The sequence below is a fragment of the Pleurodeles waltl genome, chromosome 2_2 (genome assembly GCF_031143425.1).
Source record: "Pleurodeles waltl isolate 20211129_DDA chromosome 2_2, aPleWal1.hap1.20221129, whole genome shotgun sequence".
NCBI lineage: Eukaryota > Metazoa > Chordata > Amphibia > Caudata > Salamandridae > Pleurodeles > Pleurodeles waltl.
Genome location: NC_090439.1, coordinates 320,649,946 through 320,675,943, shown reverse-complemented (window position 1 = coordinate 320,675,943; position 25,998 = coordinate 320,649,946). Strand labels below are relative to the sequence as shown.

The 25,998-nt window shown below is 42.1% G+C and overlaps 1 protein-coding gene across 3 annotated transcripts in view; it reads left to right on the top strand.

Moving 5' to 3' along the window:
* The window catches only part of SALL3 (spalt like transcription factor 3), a 52,133-nt gene that overhangs the window by 9,227 nt on the left and 16,908 nt on the right, over window positions 1-25,998 (top strand). The window contains exons 1-3 of one of the 3 annotated variants that reach the window (XM_069219792.1): window positions 5,748-6,196; window positions 7,770-10,703; window positions 10,920-11,260. In XM_069219792.1, the coding sequence (XP_069075893.1) occupies window positions 6,178-6,196; window positions 7,770-10,703; window positions 10,920-11,260 (3,294 nt within the window). In that variant the 5' untranslated portion in view covers window positions 5,748-6,177. Of the gene's footprint in view, window positions 1-5,747; window positions 6,197-7,769; window positions 10,704-10,919; window positions 11,261-25,998 lie in introns of those variants that run through there. The other 2 variants (XM_069219791.1, XM_069219793.1) reach the window with 2 other exon arrangements.

Sequence of the window (25,998 nt, the reverse complement as noted above, 5' to 3'; positions counted from 1 at the left end):
CCTTTGAGAAACAGCAAAGAAATGAAGGATACTACTTTGTACAGGTTCTATTTGAGATTGAAGTCTTCAAGCCTTCTGTGCATTGGTCTCCCCACTGAATAAATATAGATATTTTTCTGCAAATCTTGCATCACTTCCATCCTGCTTCAATCTCGGTTCTCATTCACCCACACTTGCTTAAGAGGACAACATTGCTTTTAAAAAAACACAGCTCTAGCAAGATGAACTTACTTTAGAGCTGAAGCAGAGTTTTTCAGTCCAGTACAAACGTATTCCCAATGTAACCTCTTTTTTAAATTTGAGCACTACAACTACATGTGAACAAATAGCATGACGTTTTTTTCCCCGTTGGCTCCTTAGTCCCCAAGTCCCTTTTTTCATAATAATTCTATTTTCTTTTGTGTTCCTGGTTGCCTTCCCCGATGATGCTTCATGGCGGAGACGCAATTGTGGCGCGGTTAGTTATCGTCCAAGTGTTTGACATTTCACGCAGGAGAGGTTGAATTAATGAATGTAAATGGTAGTGTAGTTCCCAAGAACTTCTGTTGCATTGTTTGCAGTTCATCTCATGACAATTAGGAGGTCGTTTGCTGATGCTAGCGGTGGGCAGGACGCAATTCTTATTACTATTGTCGCCTTGTCTCGTATGTTTAGGGCCTAGATAGTATTCTTGGGCCTAGCTAGTATTCGCCACTGCTGCAGGTTATTACTACTATTTTTGCCATTGAACGCTCTCAGCCATGTTGTTCCCGGTATGTGTTAGTGTATGGCAGCCATTTGAGCGTATGTATGGACGCTCCCTGCCTGCAGTCTTGAGTGGCGAGACCCCCCAGCGGGCGCAGCGCCGCTCAAACAAACAGGCCGCGGATCCCTTTCCAGGAACAAGCGCCGCATTATTTCACCATCCATCATACACCGGCGGGTGCCACCGATCGGGACCGTCGGAGTCCTTCGACATCTGTGCTGGAGCCTGACAGCGCCCGCGAGTCAGGGAGCCACCGCCTCCCACGGCCGATTAGGAGCTGCAACTGTTTTTTTTCCCTTAAAAAATGCGAGTCTGAGGGTGATCTTGCCACAAGTGGTTGTTACTAACATGTTATGATTTAGGCCACGGAGTAGACCAGGATGCCTGTTGTTGCAGATTTCGCATAGCAAGCCTGCCCTCTACTGGCGAAACTGATGTCGGCAGCCTGCGCGATCTGTGGTAAAGAAGAGGTTTTCTCTCTCTTATCGAGCTTGGAATTCCTCTTAACATTGTCCCCCGCAGCGGGGCTCGCCATTTGTCTCCTCCTGTTTCTCAGCTTGAGCTCAGTGCGCCATCGTTCATCCTCCTCTATGGGACGCTGAACTATCATAAAGACCTGAAAAGAATTAATTTGCAAGAAAACAAATGTCTCCTAACAATTTAAGAAAACTTGGGGGATAAAACACGTGTGCGCGAGTTTGAGTCGCTTCGTAGTGCAGCTGAAGCGCATCTCGTCTGACGTGCATGCTTTGCCTCCCCGGACTGAATGCATTTGTTGCTTAATTGCCTTCGTGTTACTCTCTCTGCGTGTGATGCCACAGCAAGAAAGTCTATGTTCAAACTGACTCCTCTCTCTGAAAAACAGTTTATATTTATATATCAGTTAACGTTTTATTTATAGATACCCTTCTCCCCGGTTTAAATACAAGGCGATCAATTATTTAGAGAGAAATATTAGCAGGATAGCGTTTCACGGGTTGGCGAGGTCACTTATACAGCAAATACCTCTCTGTTCGTTGCAAGCCTGTGGGCCCTTGTTCCTAGAACAGGTTGCAGTTGGGAAGAGCTGCAATTACGTTTGTATTGATGCTTAATTAGGCCGCCCAGTTTGTTGAAAAGCAGCCTTTCCTAGCTTAAAATGAAAGCAAAAGCGCTGCTAAGATCGACGCTGCTGCTGAGTGAAGATGCGACTCGGGTGCCCACTCACAGAAAGACTGAACCATTTTCGTTGTGATGAACAATTTATGAGTATTTAAATAGTCATAGCGTAATCCATTTTGTAAAGCGCCCAGTCACCTCTAAAGCAGTTTCTTGGCACCAGTTACACATTTTATTGTTATTCCACTAGAATTCAGTGGTGCTTATGTTATTGACCTTCCGATTCATTTATGCACAAGCATTACTTTTTCATGTAATTTAGATCAATTGATTGTCATATATTTAATCCCAACGTTACTCCTGGGTAATTAATTATTTAGCACTGCTAGAATTTCTAGTGCTAAAAGACGATTTCTGATTAGAGCGTAATACGTGCCACGTCAAGAACAATCATAATAATGATACATTCACAGTGTGCTGAACAAAGATTGGTGACGTATTCACATGTTTAGAGAAATGTGGCGCATCCACGCTTGCGCCTTTCACCGAGTGCCTTGACCCTGTATAATTTAGACCACAACCCGTGCCTTCTGGTAGGAGCCATATGCAGAGTGACAGCCTTTGATGCAGCTTATAAATCTTTTGTACATGCACCATGAGTGCAGTTTGTGCATCGCTGGAGGGCAGCTTATACTCATTCTTTGTGCCTACAGCATGTGTGCACGTTGTGCTTTAGCACAAGTGCACTTTGTGTATTCTGTTGAGGTACTCTGAACACAACATGTGTGTCAGTTGTGCGTTCAGCATATTTGCACTTTTTATGCACAGTAGCAATCCTCTACTTGGAAAGTGCATGATTACACTTTGGGCCAAAAGACAAAAGATTTTTTAGTATGTTGACTTCTCATGACTAAATGACAGCTTTCTAGGAGTATATTACACCTAATCATGGAAGAAAGACTTCTTTAGAATTGATCACTTGGTGTTTACTCCATCAGTAAAATACACACTACCTGCAGGGGCTAAATTCTCACACTTACCAAAACAAAACCTGCCACCACAAGTATCCATTACTTCAAACGTTTACACACGGTGGACAACTGAAAAAATTAGAATCACTCCTGCAGTACATGGCTGTTTAACATAAGTTACAACATACGAAGTATGCATTGTTTTTTTGTGGATGCAAAAGGGTTATTTTATTTATTTCAGCTGCTTTCGTATGCCACGTCTTGTGTTATCTTGTGATTTCCAATTATCTTCTGAAGACAAATAAAACAAGCAAGCTCTTAAAGTGAGATGGAGTACAAACTTTACCCACTGTTCAAATACTGCTCTAATTTTGATCACTTCAAACAACTTCATTGTTAGGGCAGGTGAACACTTGTGAAACGTTCATAAATTGTAAGGCACAAGAGAAAATAAACTTTGCTCATGATCACCTGTGTGCCCGCACCCTGACCATAGGCACTTCCTGATATGGTAAATATGTTTATTTTGTTCTCATTGAGAACTTCCTTCCCTTTATTTTTTCTGTTAGGCTAATATTTTATTTAAAAGACTTGAATCTCCGAGAGTACTGCTAAAGAACTAACATTATAATTCCTGTTTGTACTCCAATTCTGACATTCCTCCTCGAGATATTGGCCTCTTAAGGCCTGCCTCCGCCAGAGTGCCTTCAGATTGGCCATAATACCACCGTTTTCGTATTCTAGAGTCTGCTTACTCCCTTTAACCTCATGGTCGAAATTTCTTGTACAGGGAACATGGTTACTTAGGCTGAATCTTCCATTTTTACTAAACAGATACAAACCAATCTATTTCCTTCTATTAATTAATTTATTTAAAAAAATAATGGGAGAAAATGGAAAGGAAGTCTTTTTAATAGTCCTGCACAGTGTCTCGAAGTCTTTTGGGCAAAAGGCCCTGCAGATTGAAACCAAGAGGAATGTGAAATAAAATCAGGCGATGCTCTATGATGTGTAAGGGCTCTCCATTCAATACAATGCAGTTAACAGCATCCCCCAGATCACAAGAACAGAATAGATGATCCCTTTGTGCCTGTGTAAATAATGCTCTATTTTAACGTAACAGGCACGCAAACGCTGTGTATGTTTCTAAATAAATTAATATGGAAAAATAATAGTAACTACTTTATTTTACCACAGAATAAAAACTTTGATAGGTACAGATGAAATGTAAAAATATGAGCAAATATTAGAGGAAATGCCCAAAAAATAAATGCCATAAAACCGGAGCTCGTAATCCTAAACATTCATTATATATAGATGTATATTTATTATTCAACAGCAGACTTACTTATCACTGTCTCAGTGGCTGTTAACCTTTTGACATAACATATGTAACATCCCTGTTTGACATTCAAATACTTGCAAATAATGATGCAAGAGAACCACATTCCAGTACAAAATTCAGTCTCTCACCATTGGGAAGTTAAGCTGCTAATCATTGCAGAATGAGATTGTTGTGTGTGTGTGGGAGGGAGGACACAGGACATAAAGGGAGCATTTTAATGAGCAGCATAATTGCCATCTCATTCTATATCTGGATACCGACACCAATGCTCCATGCCCTTTAATTGGCATTAATGAATGCAACATGGCCTGAACTCGGTTTTGTCTTTTTGGAGAGCTGTCATTTTTTAAAATGATCACTTTTCTGTATCCAAGTTGGCTGCCGTTAACACCGCGTCTACTTACTCTTGTTAAACCGAAGTTCCATAATCTATTTTTTAACTTGCCGTAACATATTATTTAGCAACAATTTACCTGCAAATCTTGCTGACTCTGTAGCTAGTGAGAATACAATTTTTCTGTTCACCTGGTCATAATACCTACAGTAGTAATGCCCATGTACGGACGCCATTTAAGATGATTCTTCTTGGCAAAGGGTTTTTGTAGAATTCCACCTGAGTGCAGTTGTTTTCTTTATTCAACACACCTACCTGCTTGCCACTATTTACTTCGTTCCAGAAGCCGAATTGAACATGCTTTTGTCCTCCCTACAGTAAAACCCTTTCAACAATGTTTTGTGCCTGGTGTCATCCAATGCACGTAGGGCCAAAGAAATCGCTCTATTAGTGATTGTGTTTCTGTGCAACGATATACAGTATAGATCTGAATTGGTCTTAAGGTGACAGTGTGGTGCTGTAGAAAACACTAACAAAGTCCATATAATTAATTTTAATATCTGACAATTTGGGGTTATTGTAAAAATGTTAGCTAGTGTATAAATGAATTGACGATCCCGTTTTCATTGAACAACACTCACCCGATTTTTTATTAATATAATAAACTGATTCACAACTACCCATGTACAAATTTATGTGCACCCCATCCTTCAAAATCTTTGCAGTGTAATTTAGCCCTAGTTTTAAAATGCTGTGGGTGTGCTGCTTTTTTTTTAGAAGCACAGATGCTCTCTTTTTTTTTTTGTTATCTAAGTTTATACATTGTAATGGTAGCGTGCCGCAGTTTAGGTTTAAATGGGCCAGCGGATGACATGGCTCCCACTACTGGTCCCTTGGCTGACAACTCTATCACACCGACACTGGAAACACACAAAAAAAACTGGAAAACCCTAAACACACTTGCCGATTTAAAGAACTAGCATGCCATGTAGGCGGCAAAGTTTGGCATTTGGAAAAAAAACGTTTTCCATATTTTAAAAGTGTAGGGGTAGTTTCCTCATGACATTATGCAAATGACCGAGGCCCAGCTTCTAGGCGCAACAATTGTTAAAAGAAACAGATCAGATAATGAACAAGGCTGTGAAACTACGGAGAGCGTACCACTTGTATTTAACAGAAAAACAGCGATTCAGAGCGGTGGCAAACAGTTAGGAGCGCACCTGATTCAGAGCGGTGGCTTTGGAGTAGCTGTTGTAAATACGATAGTTCGGTTTATGAAAATAGAACAGTGAAAAAAAGATTTCTCCTTAGCAGGGACCTTCAGATGCTGTGCGCGTGTCGTCTACGGTGAATTGCCAGCTAGCAGTATTTAAGGGAACCACATCCGGGTTCCAGCTGCTGGAAGGACATGTCATCAGGTCAAGGGTCATGAGTCCGTTTTATGGTGGAAGAGGGCGGGCCCGTGGCAGCGAGCGTTGCAGACATCAGAAGGAGGGCTTGTTTTCGGCCAGCGACAGGGCCTGTCGACGCAGTCAACCACAACCTTTCCACTCTGTCGAAGTGAAATCTGCCTTCCCTCTGTGCAGACTCCTGTGTCGATGGCCTCAAACCATAAGGAGAACATATCAAAAGTAGCTTGTATTCTCACTATATATTTTTTTGATTTAGTTACCAGCCACTATCGATGTTGAGGCGTCAAGGCGGTAAGAACATATGAAAACGACTGTTGTTCATGGATAAAAATGTACTATTTCATCGGCACTGCAAAAGGGGTTTATCTGGCCAACTCAGGGTAAATAAGGGCGGGGCAAAGAGGAGCAGAATAAACAACAGTATTCCAGTTCGACCATAAGCCATAGCACCCAAATGTGTCTTTACATTGTGACCTTTGATAGTCATTAGACACCACCGAATCTAGCTGAATGGGCCCTTCAATTCCACTCTCTCCAGCCACTGTAAAAGCGTTTAACATACCCACTATCTTGTCAGCTGAAAAAAACTGGAATGTGCTTCTTTAGTCCAACTCAGCAAAACAGACTTTATGTAGTATTTGACGCACCTGCGTCCCTTTCTGTAACCCACCCCAAAAATGAAAACATGTTCCTGCAAGCTGATGTTTTTTAATTATGTCCAGCCATTTATTTGATCGAGCATAAATTAGAGCTCTGTTCATTAAACCTGCTTGTTATGCAGCACAAGAGGGTAACACGAGTCAGAGGAAGTGCTGGACTACAACAGTAATTAAACATGTGTAGCCAATTAGTGGGTTTGCCACTATGGCACAAGCATATATTCTGAAGCTTTCTATAGCACAAGGACACTCGGAAATTGGTATGAAAACTGCGCTTGACTGTAGCTCGCCAACAAACTTTTAAAATCCTAATGCATAGTTTCTGAAATGAAAATAACTTATACCCCTACCTCTCTAGGTGCATGAGCAGTATCGAATTTGGCACCCAATTAATGGTATCAGTGCACTTTTCGAGAGGCTCCTCTTTTGTCCCCCACACGACATATAATTTCTCCCATATTTTGCAGCATCTGTAGGACGAGGGCTACAAAACGACTTAGCAATGGCTTGTTTTTATCTAATTATAGTACATGTGGGATGTTTTTTCTTTTTAAGCAGGGATGTAAGAGACGGCTATGCTGTATTCTCAGTCAGAAATTAAGGGTTTATGTAAAATTTATTGAGAAGTCAGATATGTGCTTTTTATTAGGAAAGGTTATAGAACATTACATTAATTCCTTGTTGTCTCGACGGCGTATGCTAATAATAAATCCAGGTAGCCCAGGAACACACTTGAGTAACAGAGGCGCAGTTAATCCTGTCAGATGCTGGTTTGAGTTTGAAGGGTTACAGATTAGTTTCACAATGTTAAGTGAACTGGCAAAGGCATCTTTAATTCTGTTGGAAACGAGGAAGCCTGATGGTGAAGGGGAATCCTAATGAGGCCATCAAAAGCTTGTTTTGTACTCAACAGACAAGGTGGCTGCGAATTGTATGAAAATATTGGAAATCAATGCCTTCTATGGAATTTCATTAAGAAGCAGTATCCACAATTGATAGGGCCTCATAATTTGATGGATTGTGCTAGGAAAATGATTAGCTAGGTTGAAGAGTCTCAGCATTTACACACCGAGACCTCTGAAATGTTGAAGTGGGGTAATTTGTACAAAATAAAAAATATTGATTTTTGCTCATGTGCAAAAATTAAAAATTCAAGGCTGGTTGTCTTGCGAGTAAGTGGCTGATGCAATCTTTTGCTTTTACAGAAGTCCCAGGTGAAGGTCCCGACGATGGTGACAGTGGGAACGAGAGCAGAAGCGGCAGTGAAGAGACCAACGTGTGCGAGAAATGCTGTGCAGAGTTCTTCAAGTGGACTGACTTCCTGGAGCACAAGAAGAGCTGCACGAAGAGCCCCCTTGTCTTAGTCATGAACGACGAGGAGGCCGCTGCACCTTTGCCCACTGCTGAAGAGTTTGCGGAGCCGTCTCCCGCTAGCACTCCCAGTGACCATGATGAGAGCGAGGCAGCAGAGGAAAGCATTCAGACCGATAACAATGACAGCTGTGAGCCGAAAGAGGACGAGAAGGAGGACGAGCCTATGGACGTAGAAACCTCTGCAGAGTCAAGTGGTCAGAGCGCAGAAACCTCAAAAACATCTACTCCTCTACCTCAGATTCCAGAACCATCTTCCATGACAACTTACAACATGCCAAACACAAATGTCACACTGGAGACTCTGCACAGTACTAAAGTGGCAGTGGCACAGTTTTCACAGACTGCAAGGTCACTAGGTGGAGCACACACAGGGCCTACTGCACTGGCAATTCCAATCATCCTCGAGCAGCTGATGGCCTTGCAGCAGCAGCAGATACACCAGCTCCAGTTAATAGAACAGATTCGCAGCCAGGTTGCGCTCATGAATCGTCAGCCTTTGCGTCCTGCTGTAACTGCAGCAGCACCTCCACAGGCAGCCCCAACCCCTACTTCAAACCCCCTCCAAGGGTTTACGGTTCATTCTGCACTACATTTAGCAGCAGTGGCTCCATCTACCATTTCTGGTCCAATCTGCAACAATAAACCACAAACTTTTGAGAATCCACAGCACACCTCGCAACCTACGTCTGGAGCGAGCACTCCAAACATAGTTTGTAGTGTCTCTTCTGCACCTTCTGAATCAAGCATATCTTCCACCACTATTGCAAACTCAGTTTCATTAACACCTCCTGTGTCAAACACTGTTAGCATTTGCTCACATCCCCAAAATCCTTCAACACCACCCCTTATAGGACATGGACCTCTCACTTCAGCTTCCAGCATGCCAAACCCACTTCTACCTCAGACTTCGTCGAACAGTGTGATCTTTCCCAATCCCCTTGTTAGCATTGCTGCAACGGCAAATGCATTAGATCCATTATCAGCCCTCATGAAGCACCGCAAGGGAAAACCACCAAATGTATCTGTGTTTGAACCTAAGTCAACGTCTGAAGATCCATTCTTTAAACACAAGTGCAGGTTTTGTGCCAAGGTCTTTGGGAGTGACAGTGCTTTACAAATTCACCTGCGTTCACACACAGGCGAGAGGCCATTCAAGTGTAATATTTGTGGAAATCGATTTTCCACCAAAGGCAACTTGAAAGTTCATTTTCAGAGGCACAAAGAAAAATATCCCCACATCCAAATGAACCCGTATCCCGTTCCCGAATATCTTGATAATGTTCCCACAAGCTCTGGAATTCCATACGGAATGTCTCTTCCACCCGAAAAGCCAGTAACTACTTGGCTGGATAGTAAGCCTGTGCTACCAACTATTCCCACTTCAATTGGACTTCAACTTCCACCCACGATACCAGGCCTAAGCAGTTATGGTGACTCTCCAGGTATGACTCCAATGAGTAGGTCTCCCCAGAGGCCATCGCCTGCCTCTAGTGAGTGCAACTCTTTGTCACCTAGCATACATAATTCTGAACCGTGTATCCCAACAACTGTGGAATCGCCACAGCCTACCCTTAGTGTATCAGCTATCTCTAAAATAGAACCCATTCTTCTGCCTCCAACCAATGCAAGAATAGGAGAGCATCCTCTATGTGGAGAGATTTCCAAATCTTCCACACCCCCAGTTCCTACCACCACAGAGAGTAGTATGTCAACAAGCCTCACAAACCCTGTGCTTCCTTCCATGTCTGATCAATTCAAAGCAAAGTTTCCATTCGGTGGTCTGTTGGATTCTATGCAAACATCTGAAACCTCAAAGCTACAGCAGTTAGTGGAGAACATTGACAAAAAGATGACTGACCCGAATCAGTGTGTCATCTGTCACCGTGTGCTTAGTTGTCAGAGTGCTCTCAAAATGCATTACAGAACACACACTGGAGAAAGGCCATTTAAATGCAAAATCTGTGGACGTGCCTTCACTACAAAAGGCAATCTGAAAACACATTTTGGCGTTCATCGAGCAAAGCCCCCTCTCAGAGTACAGCACTCATGTCCCATTTGTCAGAAGAAATTTACAAATGCTGTTGTTCTACAGCAGCACATTCGTATGCATATGGGTGGGCAGATTCCAAATACGCCACTACCAGAGGGCTTCCAAGATGCAATGGACTCTGATCTCTCCTATGACGAAAAGAATCTTGACTCGTTGAGCAACTACGATGATGACTTTGATGACAATTCTATGGAAGAGGATCTAGATCTAAAGGACACAGCAAGTGAATCCTCCAAGCCTTTCATATCTTACCCAGGGTCATCTCCAAAATCACCACCTTCCGTCATCTCCAGCATCGCAGCTCTGGAGAATCAGATGCGAATGATTGACTCTGTCATGAACTCCCAGCAGCTTGCTGGCATGAAGTCTTTAGAGAACGGATCTGGAGACAGTGACCATTTAAGCAATGACTCTTCTTCAGCAGCTGGTGATCTCGAAAGCCAGAGCCCAGGCAGTCCGGCTATGTCAGAATGCTCTTCATCCATGCATGTGTTGTCCCCAGCAAACAGCAATAGTGAGAGTATTAGATCAAAGTCCCCTGCAGTAGTCAACCTAGAGGGACCACAAGAGATACAATTAAAGAAAGAGAAGCCAGATAGCCCGCCACCTGCTCCAGAAAATGGAGGTGCACTAGACCTGACATCTACCACCCCGGTCAGACCAGTCATCAAGGAAGAGACTCCTTTTAGCCTGCTGTTCCTGAGCAGAGATCGTGGTAAGTTTCAAACTACAGTTTGTAATGTCTGTGGCAAGCCTTTTGCTTGTAAGAGTGCGTTGGAAATTCACTACCGCAGCCATACTAAAGAACGTCCGTTTGTTTGTACAATCTGCAGTCGTGGGTGTTCCACTATGGGTAATTTAAAACAGCACTTGCTGACACACGAATTAAAAGAGCTTCCTTCTCAGCTATTTGAACCCAACTTTACTCTAGGTCCCAGCCAAACTACTCCTACACTGGTCACCAGCACTGCGCCTGCCATGATCAAAATGGAAGTGAATGGTCACAGCCAGCCGATCTCATTGGTTGAGGGTCCCCACCTTCCAGCTGGAATCCAGGTTCCTGCTGCACCACAGACCGCGATGAGTCCAGGCATCTCTCCTATGCTGGCGCCCCCACCACGACGGACTCCCAAGCAGCACAACTGCCACTCGTGCGGGAAGACCTTCTCCTCAGCAAGTGCACTACAGATACATGAACGCACCCATACTGGTGAAAAGCCATTTGGTTGCACAATCTGTGGTAGAGCTTTTACCACAAAAGGGAATCTGAAGGTAAGGAGAACTCTCTCACATCTTACAAAGAGAACCAGTAAGGATATGGGAATGCAAAATGTACTAAAGTTGGCCTGAAGGGCAGTCTGCACTCCCCTGCAAAGTCTTGGTTGTATGTGAATCATGTTTAAGAGCTAAGCATTCTCTCTGAGGGAGAAAAAGAGGAGCCTGTATTTCATGTGTTCTACCCGGTTTGGCCACATTAGATTATTTCTAGCTGCAATTACACAGATGAGGGTAATAACACTTTGGTAGAGAATTGTAAAAATCAGTTATTTTTATTTAAATGAATTGTGTAGCTCAACCAACCGCGGGGGGCAAATCAGCTGGCAGTGAATTGTAAAAATCAGCTATTTTTATTTAAATGAATTGTGTAGCTCAACCAACCGCGGGGGGGGCAAATCAGCTGGCAATGAATTGTAAAAATCAGTTATTTTCATTTAAACGAATTGTGTAGCTCAACCGACCGTGGGGGGCAAATCAGTGGTTTACGATGCCAGACAAAACTAGAAAGCTAAGGGACAAAAAAAATGACAACCTGAGGGATTGTATTAACAACAAAGGTAGAGGCATGATGAGACCTAGGGGTCGTTGCTGGGCAGTAAGGGGTCAGGCGGTTCCTGAAAACCCACATATCTGGAACAAGGCTTAGAATGGTAGCTCCAGAACCTTTGGACTGTGCAAGCAAAGGCCTTTTGTTTAAGGTGAAGGATTTTGCAATTTAGTTGTATTAATTTGAGTAAGAGAGTTAGCGCTGGTGAATCTGCAGCAGATGACAAAGATGGTTGCAGTAGGTAAAATGAAAGCTGCTGGTTTTTTGTGAGAAACCTCAGCGCATTGGGGCCAAGTTAAACCAGGGGCGGTTGCAAAATACTTGTTACATTGCACTGTGTAAAAGTGAAAGAGCACCCTAGGAAGCATAGGGTGACATCACTTCTCTCTGTGAACAGCCATTCCAAGAGAGGTCCGCACTAAAAGAAGAGGACTTGCTACTAGCATAAAGAACATTTTATAGGGGTGTGGCAATATAACACTACATGCAAAAAGATGCTTGTGTCCTTCTGTGGTTAAATGTGTGCCCTGTTGTCATTATTATGTTAATTTGAGCATCTAGTCTTCATGTAGTCAGGCCTCCTAAATAAACTCTCAGCAAAAGCCCACACTGATCTTTTGACTTCAAAAAACTCACGTTGATACAATAGAGGAACTTGATGTGTTATCGAGAAATTCTGCTTCCTTAGCAGCCATTAATTCTGCATGCCTTGAAATGATTACCAGAAACAAAGGCTGAGCTAATACCAGGGCCTAATCTGCCCGCCTCGTTTTGTAGCGCTTGGCCTTCAGCATCATGTAGAGTTGCTTGCTGAAGCTGCCATCGTCCCCATTTGTGAGCTTTAGAGCAGAAGGACATTCACCCTTGCCACTGGTACATATTACTAGTGCAAAAAAAAGTATATTGTGCAAAACCGACAACAAAGTAAACAAGCATTTTTAATGCCACGGGTCTCACATTTGCTCGAGTGAGAGCTATTAGCGTTGTAAAGAAAAAAATGCAGCACGATCGCACTATGTAAAATGCAGCGCGATCGCGCTATGTAAAATGCAGTGCGATCGTGCTGCGTGGAAAATAAACTGATAGAGTAGTCGGGATACCATGCTGAAAACATCGAGCCTCGTACTTTTTTTGTAGTTTACCCCTGCTTTGTAGGTGGGCTAAACACTGGAAAAGGCAAGACGTATGCATGCCTTTTACAAATGAAAGCAAGCGAAGTTTAAAAGGCAAGCCCACAAACCAATGTAAGTGACTGACGTGACATGGGCTTGGTTTGAAGCCAAAGAGAGATTACAGAATGTACAGATCGCTTTGCGCTCGCCCATAAAAAGGAAGTGCACTATATCTGTTGGAAGCAGTGCATTATATTTGGATTTTGCCAGTCTTCTTCCCTGCCCAGCTAACTGTCTGATCAGAAGCCTAAAGCTGAATCACTGGAAGGCAAGAGGCAGTTATGGACACCTGCTTAATTTCTTTGTTTCTGAACTGAGCTCCTCATCAGAGAACCATGATTAAAAGTTCCAAATCGCAGCCGCCCAGAGTCATCCTTCAGAGACCAAAAAATTGAGACCCATTAAGCTGGACGATAAAAATACCTGTAAGAATTCAGTGTTTACAGTCTAAATAGCCATCAGTGTTAATATTATTACGTTTCTGGTTGCCATGTCTTGCATGATTTTACTTTGCTTGGGCACTAGGACACCAGCAATACCTTTTTGAAGGGAGTAAATATGCGGGCCTAAACCAGATACACCATGTTATGTTTGAACAATGAGGCACGCCAGGTTTAACCCCGTGCAGGTAATCACTAAATATTTGATACCTTGGGTTTCTATTCTTTACAAAGTTGGGACACTGTGAAAATTGAGGAATGAATTAGGTGCCATCAATGCTCACCCCCAAATAGGAAAAATAAATCTTTTAAATATTTACATGCCATTAGAATACTAAATATGGTGTGGAATCGGTTTGCTCTACTACATTTTCAGCTATTGAAATTAAATGTGTCACGTCTGTTGCCACATTTTATTACATATGTTCTAAGACGTCCAATTAAGAGGGAACTAATGAGAATGATCCTGCTTTTTAGTTATACTGTTGTAGGTTCCACATCTTTTCAGTACTCCTTCCCCACTTGTACCTCTTGCCTTTTTCCAGTTGACCACACTTGGTTTTACTTTACCCGTGTACTTCATTGCTTCACGGTATGCGTGCTAAAGTGGGAGAGATCCAATCAGTAATATGTATTGTCTGCATCTCTCTCAGTCTCTCCCAGTGTCCTCCTCTGCCATTAATGCGCGCTGTCAGTCACAAGACCATTACTTTTTTTGTTGCACGTCAATCTCTGTATGCCCATTTGTACATCGATGGTCTATGCCATTTGTATCATGATGAGCGAATATTTATGTTCCAGGTAGGCACGCAGTGTCACTGAGAACCTACCGGCAGCTTCTCGCATTGAAATATGTAAGCTTGCATAGCTTGGCCAGAACACCTTAAAATGTGTTACATTTTCAGGAGGTGCTGGTGAGTTTCCTCTAAAACACTATCCAGGCATGGCCTACTCTGTGGGTCCCTGTATATACTAGAGACCTATGGTTTTCCTGAACAGTAACAGGCCTATCTACATTACTTAACGAACTCACCACAACTCCCTGAATGATGGCGCTGTGCTGTGATCCTGCTTCACTTGACTATGGTTCCTCCTGCCCCAAACCCGTGGATATGGGAATTATGGCAACTGCTTTCTGGGTGGAATAATGGCACTTCTCTAGTGTCAGCTTCCACAAATCAAGTCTCCTGTCTGGCACAGGCCGCCTTTGAAGTAACCTTCTGGTTGTGGGTCAAGTGGCTAAAATAATGGGACAACGTGGAAGCATAAGTAAAATACAATCTGCTGAGCCCATAGTTTCGGTTTGACTGTAATAGGAGAAGACTGATGGAATTGAGGAATACGGAGAAAAAATTGAGACACCGAATATAAATGAGGAAACAGCTTATGGCTGAGGATGTAAAGGGACTAACGTCGATGTCGCTTATTATCAAGGAGAAAAGCCCAGTCAGTGATTGAGGGCCTCGCTTAGCAGATGCTGGCGTCGAGGATGTTCCAGGTGAAAACCTAGATCTTTAGAATGGCACATAAACACTCTTAGATTTTCTGAAACTCGAATGTCACGAAGTGTTGGTGAGGTAGAGAAGGTGTGCTATTGCGTGTCCCACTAACCCACATAAATAGAGCAGGAGTCCTCGCAGCCACTCGTGGCTAGGAATAAGGTATCTATTTGTGGTTTGAAATTCACAAGACGCTCAACTTATTATTATACTTGCACAAAGCATCCAACAGTAAAGTAAGGCACAAGATGCAGGATTCCTAGCACACCCTGCATTTTATGCTGAGGAGCGAAAACACAAGGCTGTGTATAGCTTTCAGGCTAGAAGTGTGAAGGGTGGATGTAGCGGCTGCTATAATCTTCTGAGCGCCTTATGAGCAGCATAGAAGGACTCCACATTTTATCATGAAGCATATATCAGGTTCAGCCTTGAAGTCATAATAACATGTTTATAAGGCGGAACACTATTTAAATATTTAAACTGTGGAACAAAACCAACCTCGCTGCCTGGTGAGCTCAAGGGGAAAACATCGTGGCCTGTATTCTAAAGATTCTGAAGAGAGAGGAGGTGGTGAGATGTGACTCACTCTTCCCTGAGGGCCATTTTAACACCACATTTTATGATTTCATAAATGGCATGCATGGGGGTAGGCAGGAGAGGGGTAAAGGGGTGTTTTCGGAGTGTCTTAATCCTGTGCTGTGGGGCGCGGGGGCTGCAGGCCTGGCCTCAGACCACCCATGGCAATATTGAACAGGAAATACCAGCTCTTTATTGCTACTACAAACCCGATACAAATCAGGGAGAGGTGTTTTTCTTAGCTTTCCAGCATAGGTCTTTTCCTGGCAGTAAGAGGCCTTGTAATTCGGTGCCTCTGGACTATTGCCGCGTCGTCGGCGTGACCCCTCACTTCATCCTTATTGGACAACAGTCGAGCCGTCTTCCCACAAACACGACGGCCCCTCTCCTCCCAAACGACCACCGACTCACAGACACTCTTCAGTGTTTTGGGTGCGGTGTCGAGGTTAGGGCCCGGTGATGCAACCTAGGGCCGGGTAATACAACCTTTGCCAATGTTTCATCAAAAGCAGACAGACATTCCAATATAAAAAAATCATAGAGTCACAGCCCAAACGTATGTTAAGTTGAAAATCGTATTTATTTTAAATATCATTTTAAAATACGGTTATGTGTTTCTCTGAAGCTTAGCAAAACACTTGGAATGCACCCTTTCTTTTTCCTCCGGAGAGAATGGTCGCGGAACGCCTGCTGCCATGGGGCGGCAGTAGTTGGGAGAGTGCTGACTGCCCTTGTTATCAATGTATTAGCTTTTGGTTGGGAAACGGGGGAAGGCGGCCATGGACTGGGACCGGTGTTCATGCCCTGCAGCTGATACAATGAAGCACGGTGGGCTGTGATTACTTTGAGTTTGGTTATACTCACGTCTGTGATTTGCAGTGAGTGGCGGGCAGTCGCCCAAGCTTTGTCCAGATGAACCGCAGAGACATGAAACGCAGCCCTGCCGCGCATCATTGTTCATTGCAACTGACTCGAAGAAGCAGTGCGGCCTACCTGCTTTTCGCAGGCACTGTACAACCTTTTGGTTTTACCCTGGCTTTTCGTATTTCCGTTCAGTACACATGCATCTGTCTTGTCTTTTCTATTTAAAGGAGATGTGTTATATGCCTTCCCTCCAACCTTGAGTAGAGTGAGCAGCAGTGCAGTCCTTGTGGGGCTCCCAGTGCAAAACATTTTTTGACATTTTAGACCTTGTTACACGTTGCCCATGATTTTGGAAGTTAATACTTTACCCAGTCATACTGATACTGCCAGGCGCACTAGCCCCTATCAAGTGCCTCAGCTCAGAACAGGGGGCAACGCTTTAATACCGCGTGTCTTATTTTCCTTGTTCTGATTTGCAAAACTCAGAGTTTCGAGTACTTTTCCCGCATAAGTTCTTTTAGGTCTTACCTGGTAGAATTCATGTGGGAAAACTGTGGGGGTAAGTAATTTCTATTTTGAAAAAAAAATGTAGTGTGTCACGTTTAATGGAATGCATTGTGACATTGCTGTTCGTAAAGCCTAAACATAATTTTTTTGTTGTTGCCAAAATCTGTTTTTTTCACATAGCAGGCTAACTCTAGTCTCCCATCCTACATAGCAATGCTTAATGTGTACCAAGTAGTGCAGATTGCTTTAAGATATTTTAAGGAAATAAAGTGAATGTCGTAAGAGCATCGTTAGCATCATGACTTATGTTTCTGGTGGTGTATAATCGAATGTATATTTGTGCATCTGAATCACAGTTTTAGGTGATGCAATAATGATTGAAGTATGGTGCATACTTATGCTTTTGTAACATTGCTCGATATTTATTTTCAGATTCAGCTGATAAACGTGCATTAATGTGATACAAAAGGAAAAACGTGGTTTGCTATTCACACTGTCACCTGCCAGGCAAAATTATTTTTCGTGTGTACTTACAAAATATAGGGTTTCATGATCAGTAAAGGCCACAGTGAATACTCTTGTATGAGGCACACTGTCTCCAAACGCCAGCTAGGTCTCCTTTTAATAGGTTGGCCTGCTTGCCTGGGCTCTGCCATGAGAAAGCCCTCGATGTCCAGAAGAAGTATTTAGAGGGCATCTCCTTTTTAACCCTCGCTTATAATTACCTACCGTGGCTTTTGAGTCAGGCAGGTGCACATGATCAGCCGACTTTCTTATCTATCTCATTTGATGGTTATTTTTCTTCCTTTGTCCTTTCCTGGAGCATAGCTGCTTACATTGCACTGATTAGATGAGTGGTATCATTCAACTGCTTACATTCAGAGAACTACTTTTAACTTTTTCTTTCAGTACTCATGAGAATTCTGGTGTTTTCTTGTTCTCTCGATCGTGTTCTGCTTCCCCCCTACGTCTTTTGCTCCCCCTTCTTTTTGTGTTGCTCTCGCCCACCTCTTCTGTTGATTCCACGAAACCTTCCCACTCCACTTTATTCTTTGCTTTTTTGTTTCATTTTCTACCTCGCTCCTCCAGTCATTCCTCAAATGCCCTTCCCTTCTTGGCATCCTGTTTCGTGATACCTTCCATGCTGTCAATCTCATTTTTTTAAATTCACATTTATTTTGTTTAATGGAAAGGCACAGCACCTGCAGTGTACAATCGGGTGATTCCTTTCTTTACAGTTCTCATTTACACTGTTTTTTTTTAATCTACCTCTCCAAGAGGGGTGTCAGTCATCTTGGGAGGGTAAGTAAAAAAAAAGTGCGGAGGAAGCCTTATGACACATACATGTACATGTGTGGTGAGACCTGCACAAATGTGTCATCATGCTTCAGCCACCCATTTTGCTTTTTTATTTTATAAGATGCTCTTCTGCTTACCATCAAGCATTTTTTCTCCATATGCAAACGCTGTTCAGCATTAGCAACAAGCACTGGCAAAGCCAAGAGGTCAGTTAAATCCTTTCAAAGACAACACCTGTTGGCTTTGCTAATGCTTGTTAAGGGACCGCTTCTAGCCAGGACACTAGACTACTAAATCAGTCCTGAACAAAACTAAATTCTGTGCTTTAGAGCAACACATCACACACTACTTCAGATCATGTACAAGAGTAGCAGCGTAAAGGATATGGACAAGGCAGCCAAGGGAGAGAACTGGGAAGAACCGAGTAACACATGATGCAACTTTCTGAACTCAGTTATACCGCAGAGGTAGTGTATTTGTATTGCTTATGTCGCAGGTTAAGAGAAAACACACATGCACAGATCCACCATTTGTAAATAAAACGTGTCTCCTTTGATTTCAGATGGCACCTAACCTGTGATTTGCTCTTTGAAGGCAGGGTTGCTACTAGAATATGTGGGGGGCTTAGGGCTGGCTGCTGTCTTTTGCCTCACTCCCTCACAGATTATAGTCTTTACATTCATGAGGCTCTACTTTACTTAATGTTAGGATCAAAATAGTGCTGGAATTACATTTTAAAGGAATGGGACTCCGGGATGCCCATTTTAGCGAATCATGTCTTCAAGATTTATTAATAAAGAAGTGAATTTCTCTTAAACTCGCTAGCAAATCATACATGTTGAAATTTAATTTTCAACACATTAACACACTTCAAAATCTAGTTACTCACCTATCTTACTTCACACCATCAGTGAGTCTTGAAAGTAAAAAATGTATCCTCAGGTCTACAACGAAAGGAAATTACTTTTCTTCACTCAGACCAAAAATGAGTTGCCAGTACAATACTTAACGCCAGTAAAAAAAGAAGCATATATATCCAATAAAAAAGTGATTTTAAACTGAACGTATGTGTTGTGTGTATATGGTACCACAAACAATGAAAAGCAACAATTTGTAATAATTAAAACTGAACACACATTTATGGGAGCCTGCTATCCTTGTATAAAAATCTATCTCCAATTACATTATTACAGTCTTGTTGTGACATCCCTAGTTACTTGTAATAGGAAAATGGCCTAGTTGCTCAACTGTAATAACTTCTTACAGTTGAGTTCTAAGTCACACTACCTGCTGCCAGTAGCCAAAGTGAAAGGCAGGTCACAGCATAAATGCAGCTGTTGTTTAATAACGTTTTGTTCTTATGATCTGGTTTCTAAAAAGAACAGCAATAAGCACAAACGAGATATTTATGGCAACATGTTTATCTTTCCAACACAATAGTTTATTACAGCAAGGAAAGAATCAGCATGTTGCTACTCATTTTAAGCTACAACCTTCTTCCTAATCTGAAAGACTGATTCTATTACGTTTATCCCACCTATTACTAACTGCTTTTTGGTGCATTTGATTTCACACGATGGATTCTGCTTTTATTTTTCATGTCTGCAGCCAAACTGAATTTTATATGAAGCAGCAACACACCAAGGATTTAAGCAACTTGTGGGATGGGTGATGTTGTGATCATGTCTTATAAGGAATAAAATACCCTCTGCCATGTGTTAAAAGGATGTTGCAAGTTAACTTGGTGTTCCATGTCCTCACAAAGGAACTCAGCTTCGGCCTTGCTCCTCAGTGACCTGTAATATCCTTATGATGGACGGTAAGGGGTACTTTATCGTACTTCACTTAGTAATTTTGTACAATCCTTTCTACCTTTAGTAATGATAACCATGAATAGAACCGATACCAAGTAAAATATTGCACACGAGTAGCTCTCAAAACCAGTGCTTTTTTCACACCTTGAATTCTTTGAAAACGTAAACTTCATACTTGTTTATAATGTCACTCAGTGAAAAATATCTGCATTATAGATAACTATTCATGTACACTTTTATATGCTGTAAATCGCTCCATTGTTGAATAGGAGATCGACAACGTTTGCCAAATTCTGGCATGACATCAATGAACCTCCAAATGGAGTGTACCTTGGCGTAAGCCACAGTCCCTGTAGGAAAGATGGAGAGGGCAATAGGTGCCTTGGTGTGTTTTTTATTTTTTCCATTTCAGGGGGCACGCTCGGGGAGTTGTGTTAGGGTGATTCTGGACCCCATATATATATTTTTTGGCCCTGCATTGCAGGTGATTGAGGATGACATGAAACACAGGGTATAGTTAATACCATTCATGCCATCATGTTGACTCCTATACTCACCACATACTATGCAACTCTGTGGGGACGGCAGCAGTGTGTGTAAGAAACATTGCACAATATGTACATACAAATGTGCATGCTTAAGAATCTGCAAGTGGAGTATTTTCCGCCTATGGGTTCTTGTATACTATTCAAGTTCGACTTTTGTTGTGTAGGATTTATCCTCAACTCCCTCAGAGGAAAATATTGTTGAAGTTCATATCCATGTGTAATTCTGTGCTATGCACACTGCTCTGTTGTGGGTACTTTGATATTTGTACCGCCGTAACCATCAGCTAAAGCTACGTTTCATCTATTTCTTACTGTTTTCTTTTGGGATTTCACATTTTATTATACTCTTTAGTGCAAGAAGAATTTTCTCATCTCTTAATTAAAGAGATAACATCACATGAAAGTGAAGTGTGAGCATAGATTGTCCATAATTCAGGTGCACTGCACTTGAGCATGGCTGCTGCTGCAACTGCAAGTACAGGTAGTTTTTCATCTGATCTGAGTAATAGTGGAAGAGATGGAGAGATGATCGAAACACATGGGTGTCCTGAAAAATTGAACAGGTGTTAGCTCTTTTTGGAAAAACATTCGGACTTCCTTGACAGTTTTATTTTTTAATTTATAGATGTGGGAAGGACCATATTTTAGATTACTTTATTCAAAACGGTACTGTTATTGGGGAAGATGTGATGTACTTTGTGAGTTATTGATCTTAAATAATGAAAAGCTACGTTCTAATCTCCACTTCATTATTTGAGCAAAAACATGTGCTTCGGTGCCAATGACTTTGTCTCTCTGTTCCTCAAATTGTAAATAAGTGCTATGTAAAAATCAGCAACATGATGTACTGCTCCGATTGACTTTTTACCCCTCCCTTCACATCCTGCTACCATGATCTAGGGCCAAATGTACAAAGTGATGGGCCATTTGCAACCGAAAAATGCTTTTTCCAATGTACAAAAAGCAAAATCCGATTCAGTAATTTGTTGCTTTTACAATTCAGTATTTGGAAGGGGCATGTTTAGGGCTACCCTTCCAAATACCGAATCGATATGGTATGTATAGTTTCAAACTGTTGGTAACCCATTCCTGCGTTTTTTAGAAGCAGGCAGTGGTCCCATGGACCAGTGCCTACTGTTAAAAAATGAAACTGCAAAGTTATTTTTTTTTCTTTTTAAATGCATCCTGTTTTCCACTAGGAAAAATGGGCTGAATTTTTAACAAAAAAAAGATTGCTTTATTAAAAAGCAGTCACAGACATGGTGGTTGGCTGAGCCAAGCAGGCCACCATCATTGTGATGGCTGTGATTCGCAATGGGTCACAAATTGTCACCAACTTCATTAATATACATGAGGTAGGTCTATTTGCAATCCACTAGGAATCTCTAAAAAAACTCAGTTTCATACATTTGAAATACCAATTTCCTAATTGCGAGGAAGAGAGAATCACAATTAGAAAATGGGTATTCCTAATGTTAGTATATCTAGCCCCTAGTGTCAACCGGACTCGTGCTCGTATTATCGTTCTTGTACATCACTTAGAGCAAGATGTATGTAGGGAATGGTATGTGATTACCAAATTGCGAATTTTTGCTATTTGCTAATCACAAACACTCGTGAATAGATGTGTGTGATACATATTTTGCCATTCCCAGTGGATCGAAACTAGAACTACGTCATGAATATTATTGAGATAGGTCTCCGTTTGTGATCCATTGGGAATCGCTAAAATCACAATGATTGTGGCCAGCTGGGGTCAGCAGACCACCATGTCTATGATTGCTTTTCAGTAAAGCGTTTTTTAATTTAACCTGTTTGCCTCTAAAGTGGGCGGGTGATTTCTGACATCTTTCATTCCTTAAAGGGGGAGTGGGGATTTTCTGACATCAAATTTAATACAGATGCAGTGACTCGTCCATGTGCCCTTTTCAGATTCTCAACTTGGGGGATCCCACATCTGACCAAAAACAGAAATGTAAGTTATACTGTTTAGGGATAATGTTTTTTGTGACTTAATCCAGCTATTTTCTATCTCTCGGTTACAAAGCTTCACTGCTTTCTATTGGCAGTGTCAACTTTCACGGCTCAACTCTTACTTCATTGTCGAAAGAAGCTTTAAGAAAGGGAAGGCTTTAGAGGCAACATTTGTGGCCCACGAAGTTCTTCATATCTTGATTACATTTCAGCATAGTTGGCGCTTTAGAGCCTCTATGGCAAAGCGTGCTCTGACTGTACCAGAGATGGCACATCTAGGGCAAGGAATTTACTGGATGTTTCGCATATCCTTTCAGCCGCTAAAGAGTGCTCTACATTGACTACCTGAAGTAGTGTGGTGGCCTAGGTGGGAAAGGAGCTGAAGCCATTATAGCTCCTTGCCATTTCCTTTCAACAACAAGACTTTGCTTCACAAATTCCACCTGTGCCTTTTATTGCTTAAAACCACTTCCCTGCTACTCATCTTCTGTTGTCTTGGTGGGGGGCTCAATATGCTCCTAGTTGTTGTTCTGTAGTAGGTATCTCTGTTTTTTACTTCCCTGTCCTGGGAGGTAGCGGAGATCTCATGCCTCCATCAAAGCCACCTCTACATCTGTTGGCCTCTTTGCGGACATATTCAGTGACCAAGTGAAGCCGGAAGTTTGGAGCAGAGAAAATGCAGTTGGTCTATGTTCTGATTTATGGAGAAGTTATTGTGCGAGCTTCAGGAGAGAGTGCTTAGACGAAGCTGAGGAAGCGCATACTGAGAGGACTGTAAAAGGAAGAGCATACTCTGAAGTAAGCCAGCGGAGACTGTTCGGCACTCATAGATGCTGTGGTGGCTGCAGAAGGGATAAGCTGATATTGCAGAGACTCTGACGCGATGCAGAGGGACTAGCACAAGGGAACGTTCCCTGGTGCCAGAGGATACAGTAAAGTGTTCAAGCAATGAGAGTGGTATGTGGGTGACTTGTAGGTGGGGCATGTAGTGAGGAGGTCCTGTGTTGACTGGATGCTGTTGGGAAAATGATGAAAACGTGGCGGGCTTACTGAAAGCTGCTTTGTAGAAGCTGCTTGCTATTCTGTAGCTTTCGTGTGTAATGATGGAAGAACGCCATGCTGCTATTGTTTATCTGCTTGTTGTGTAAATGTGGGTGTAAGTAGCAAGAAGTTTTTCTAAAACACGCTTTAGTTAATTAGCAATTCCTGTAAAACTTCCACATCTGAATTTAAAATGAAAAAAACCTTGACATTGGTCCTTGACTGTTGAAAAAAAAAAAACTCTTACATTTAATTGTGTTTAAACTATGAGATAATAGGGCAAAAAGCCGCCATGTTAACCTGCTGAGCTAGCTTGTAGGCAGTGCCTGCAACCTTGTGTGACAGAAAGTACAACGTCGAACTGGGAACTAAAAGCAGCCTCTGCTCCCATCCTGTCTCGTTCCTTTCCATCTCTATCTCTCCCTATTTCTCGCTCTTTTTGCCTGCTCTACCTACTACCATAAACCCAGGGAGCGAGAAGCAGCAACCTTCATCCTTCTAAGAAACGGCCTCCAATGGATCCATCACCCACTTGCCCCCTAGGAAAATATCTGATGGAATAAATGGTCAGTCTAGCCCGGTGATAGGTGAAAGAAGCATAATAGGCGAAAGAGGACCAATTTTCTGTTTGTGGCATTCTAAGCGACTGCGTCTTCTTCCAACATGCATACCTGAGTAAATGGATTACACAAGGGCAGTGTTAAATCTAATACTGATGTTAGTCATTCAGTTCTAGCTTCCCCACTGGCACAGTGTGTGATTTGAGGCAGCTGCCAGTAATATATGCCAAATTGCTCTCAGTGTGCCACAGGTGGCCTTCAAAACTGGAATTCCTGAACTTTAGGTAGGCTGTAGAATTGGATACATTATTGTACAGATGGCTTTTGAAATTGCCACAAGATTTCAGATGGGGTCTTCATAACTTGACACAATACATTAGTGGTGGCAGGCAGAACCGTTCCCAGTACGTCAGAAGTGAACTAAAGACTACTATCTACATTTATTACTATCTCAGTCTGAAAGATTGTTGAAGAAAGACAATTAAATCATTATTCTAGTGCTCCATTATTTACTGGTGCACAGTACGACTCGATGATTAGAAATGGGTTAGAGTCCAAAGCAGACATAAATGCATGGACAAATATCCGAAAGTATACATGGACACTTTTTCGAGACTATTGTTTTTTATTTTTTAAGTGAAGACAAGTTTATTTCAATGTTAACATTCTATGTTTTAGTTCCAAAGAAGAAACTAATGTAGGGGATCTTATTTTCAATTATAATTTCATGCTGAAATTTTTTGTAATATATTGAGACTTAGCCTGAGCCAATTAGTCTACATTCTGTTTGATTGAGAGCTGTGTTTTGACACGTCCTCTGGGATCATTTTGATTATGAGAGGACATCTTATTAAAAGTTATGCCCATGCAGCCCACCTCTTGTGTAACAAAGGGGTATGTATCACTTTTCTCTCCTCAAAGAAATACATATTTGACAACATATTTGCCAATTTTTAATCCACTACAAACTTGCCACTGAGATCCTAAGTTTTCGAGACAGTGGTAATGGAAAGGTTCTGGCATTCTTTCTGAAAATATTAACGTGCCAAGAGCACACCAAGAGCACACCGGTGGAACGGGATTGCAAACCGTACCCAATAGTCAAGGGCCTGCTCTTTGCACAAACTCTCGCAATTCAGTGTTTGATATTGGTGCCAATGACTAATACATGGCCCACCAAACTCCATTTTGTATGGTAAGCTGGCTTGTTTACCATTCTATCAACACAGGACGAAAAGAGGCATGCAGAAATGTATTTTGAAGGCGTTCATTTTGATTGATATAGTGCCCAAGGTCTTAATGTGTCTGTCTCCTATCTTAAATTCTGCGGGGGCTCGCTCGTGGTTTAGCCCTACTGCACATTTTACAGGTGTTTAATTTCAGTACTCCTTGGCAAACCGACTCAAATAGAAACTTTATTGAACCAGGGAATCTGCTTGAAGATGAAAAGCCAAGAATAAAGTGCTCTTTCTCTGTCCAAAGCACACTGGACATCCTTTACATGCTGTCTAAAGTTTTGAATATTGTACTTGTACAGAATGCTGAAGCAAGCCCATGCCTGATTAAGTGAATTAATTAACACCGCATGCATTCCACCTTCGAAAGTTTCATAGTAAAGGCTCTGAATGTCTCTGCTTCGTCAGACTATAGCGCTTTGTCACCATTGCGAAACTCAGCTGCTGGAAAAGCCTAGTTGCGTGGTTGTATTCTTTCTGCTTCCCTGTCCACAGCACTACAGCTTTGCTGGGCGAAATCAGCTGTTTACATAGATAAACTGGTGAGTAGGCAGTGTAACAGTTACATTAGGCCCAGTGCACTGTAAAGAGGTCTGAAATTTGATCGTACAGGATTATTCATTTGTTTGGAGCTTTTTTAATTTTTCTTGGGTTTT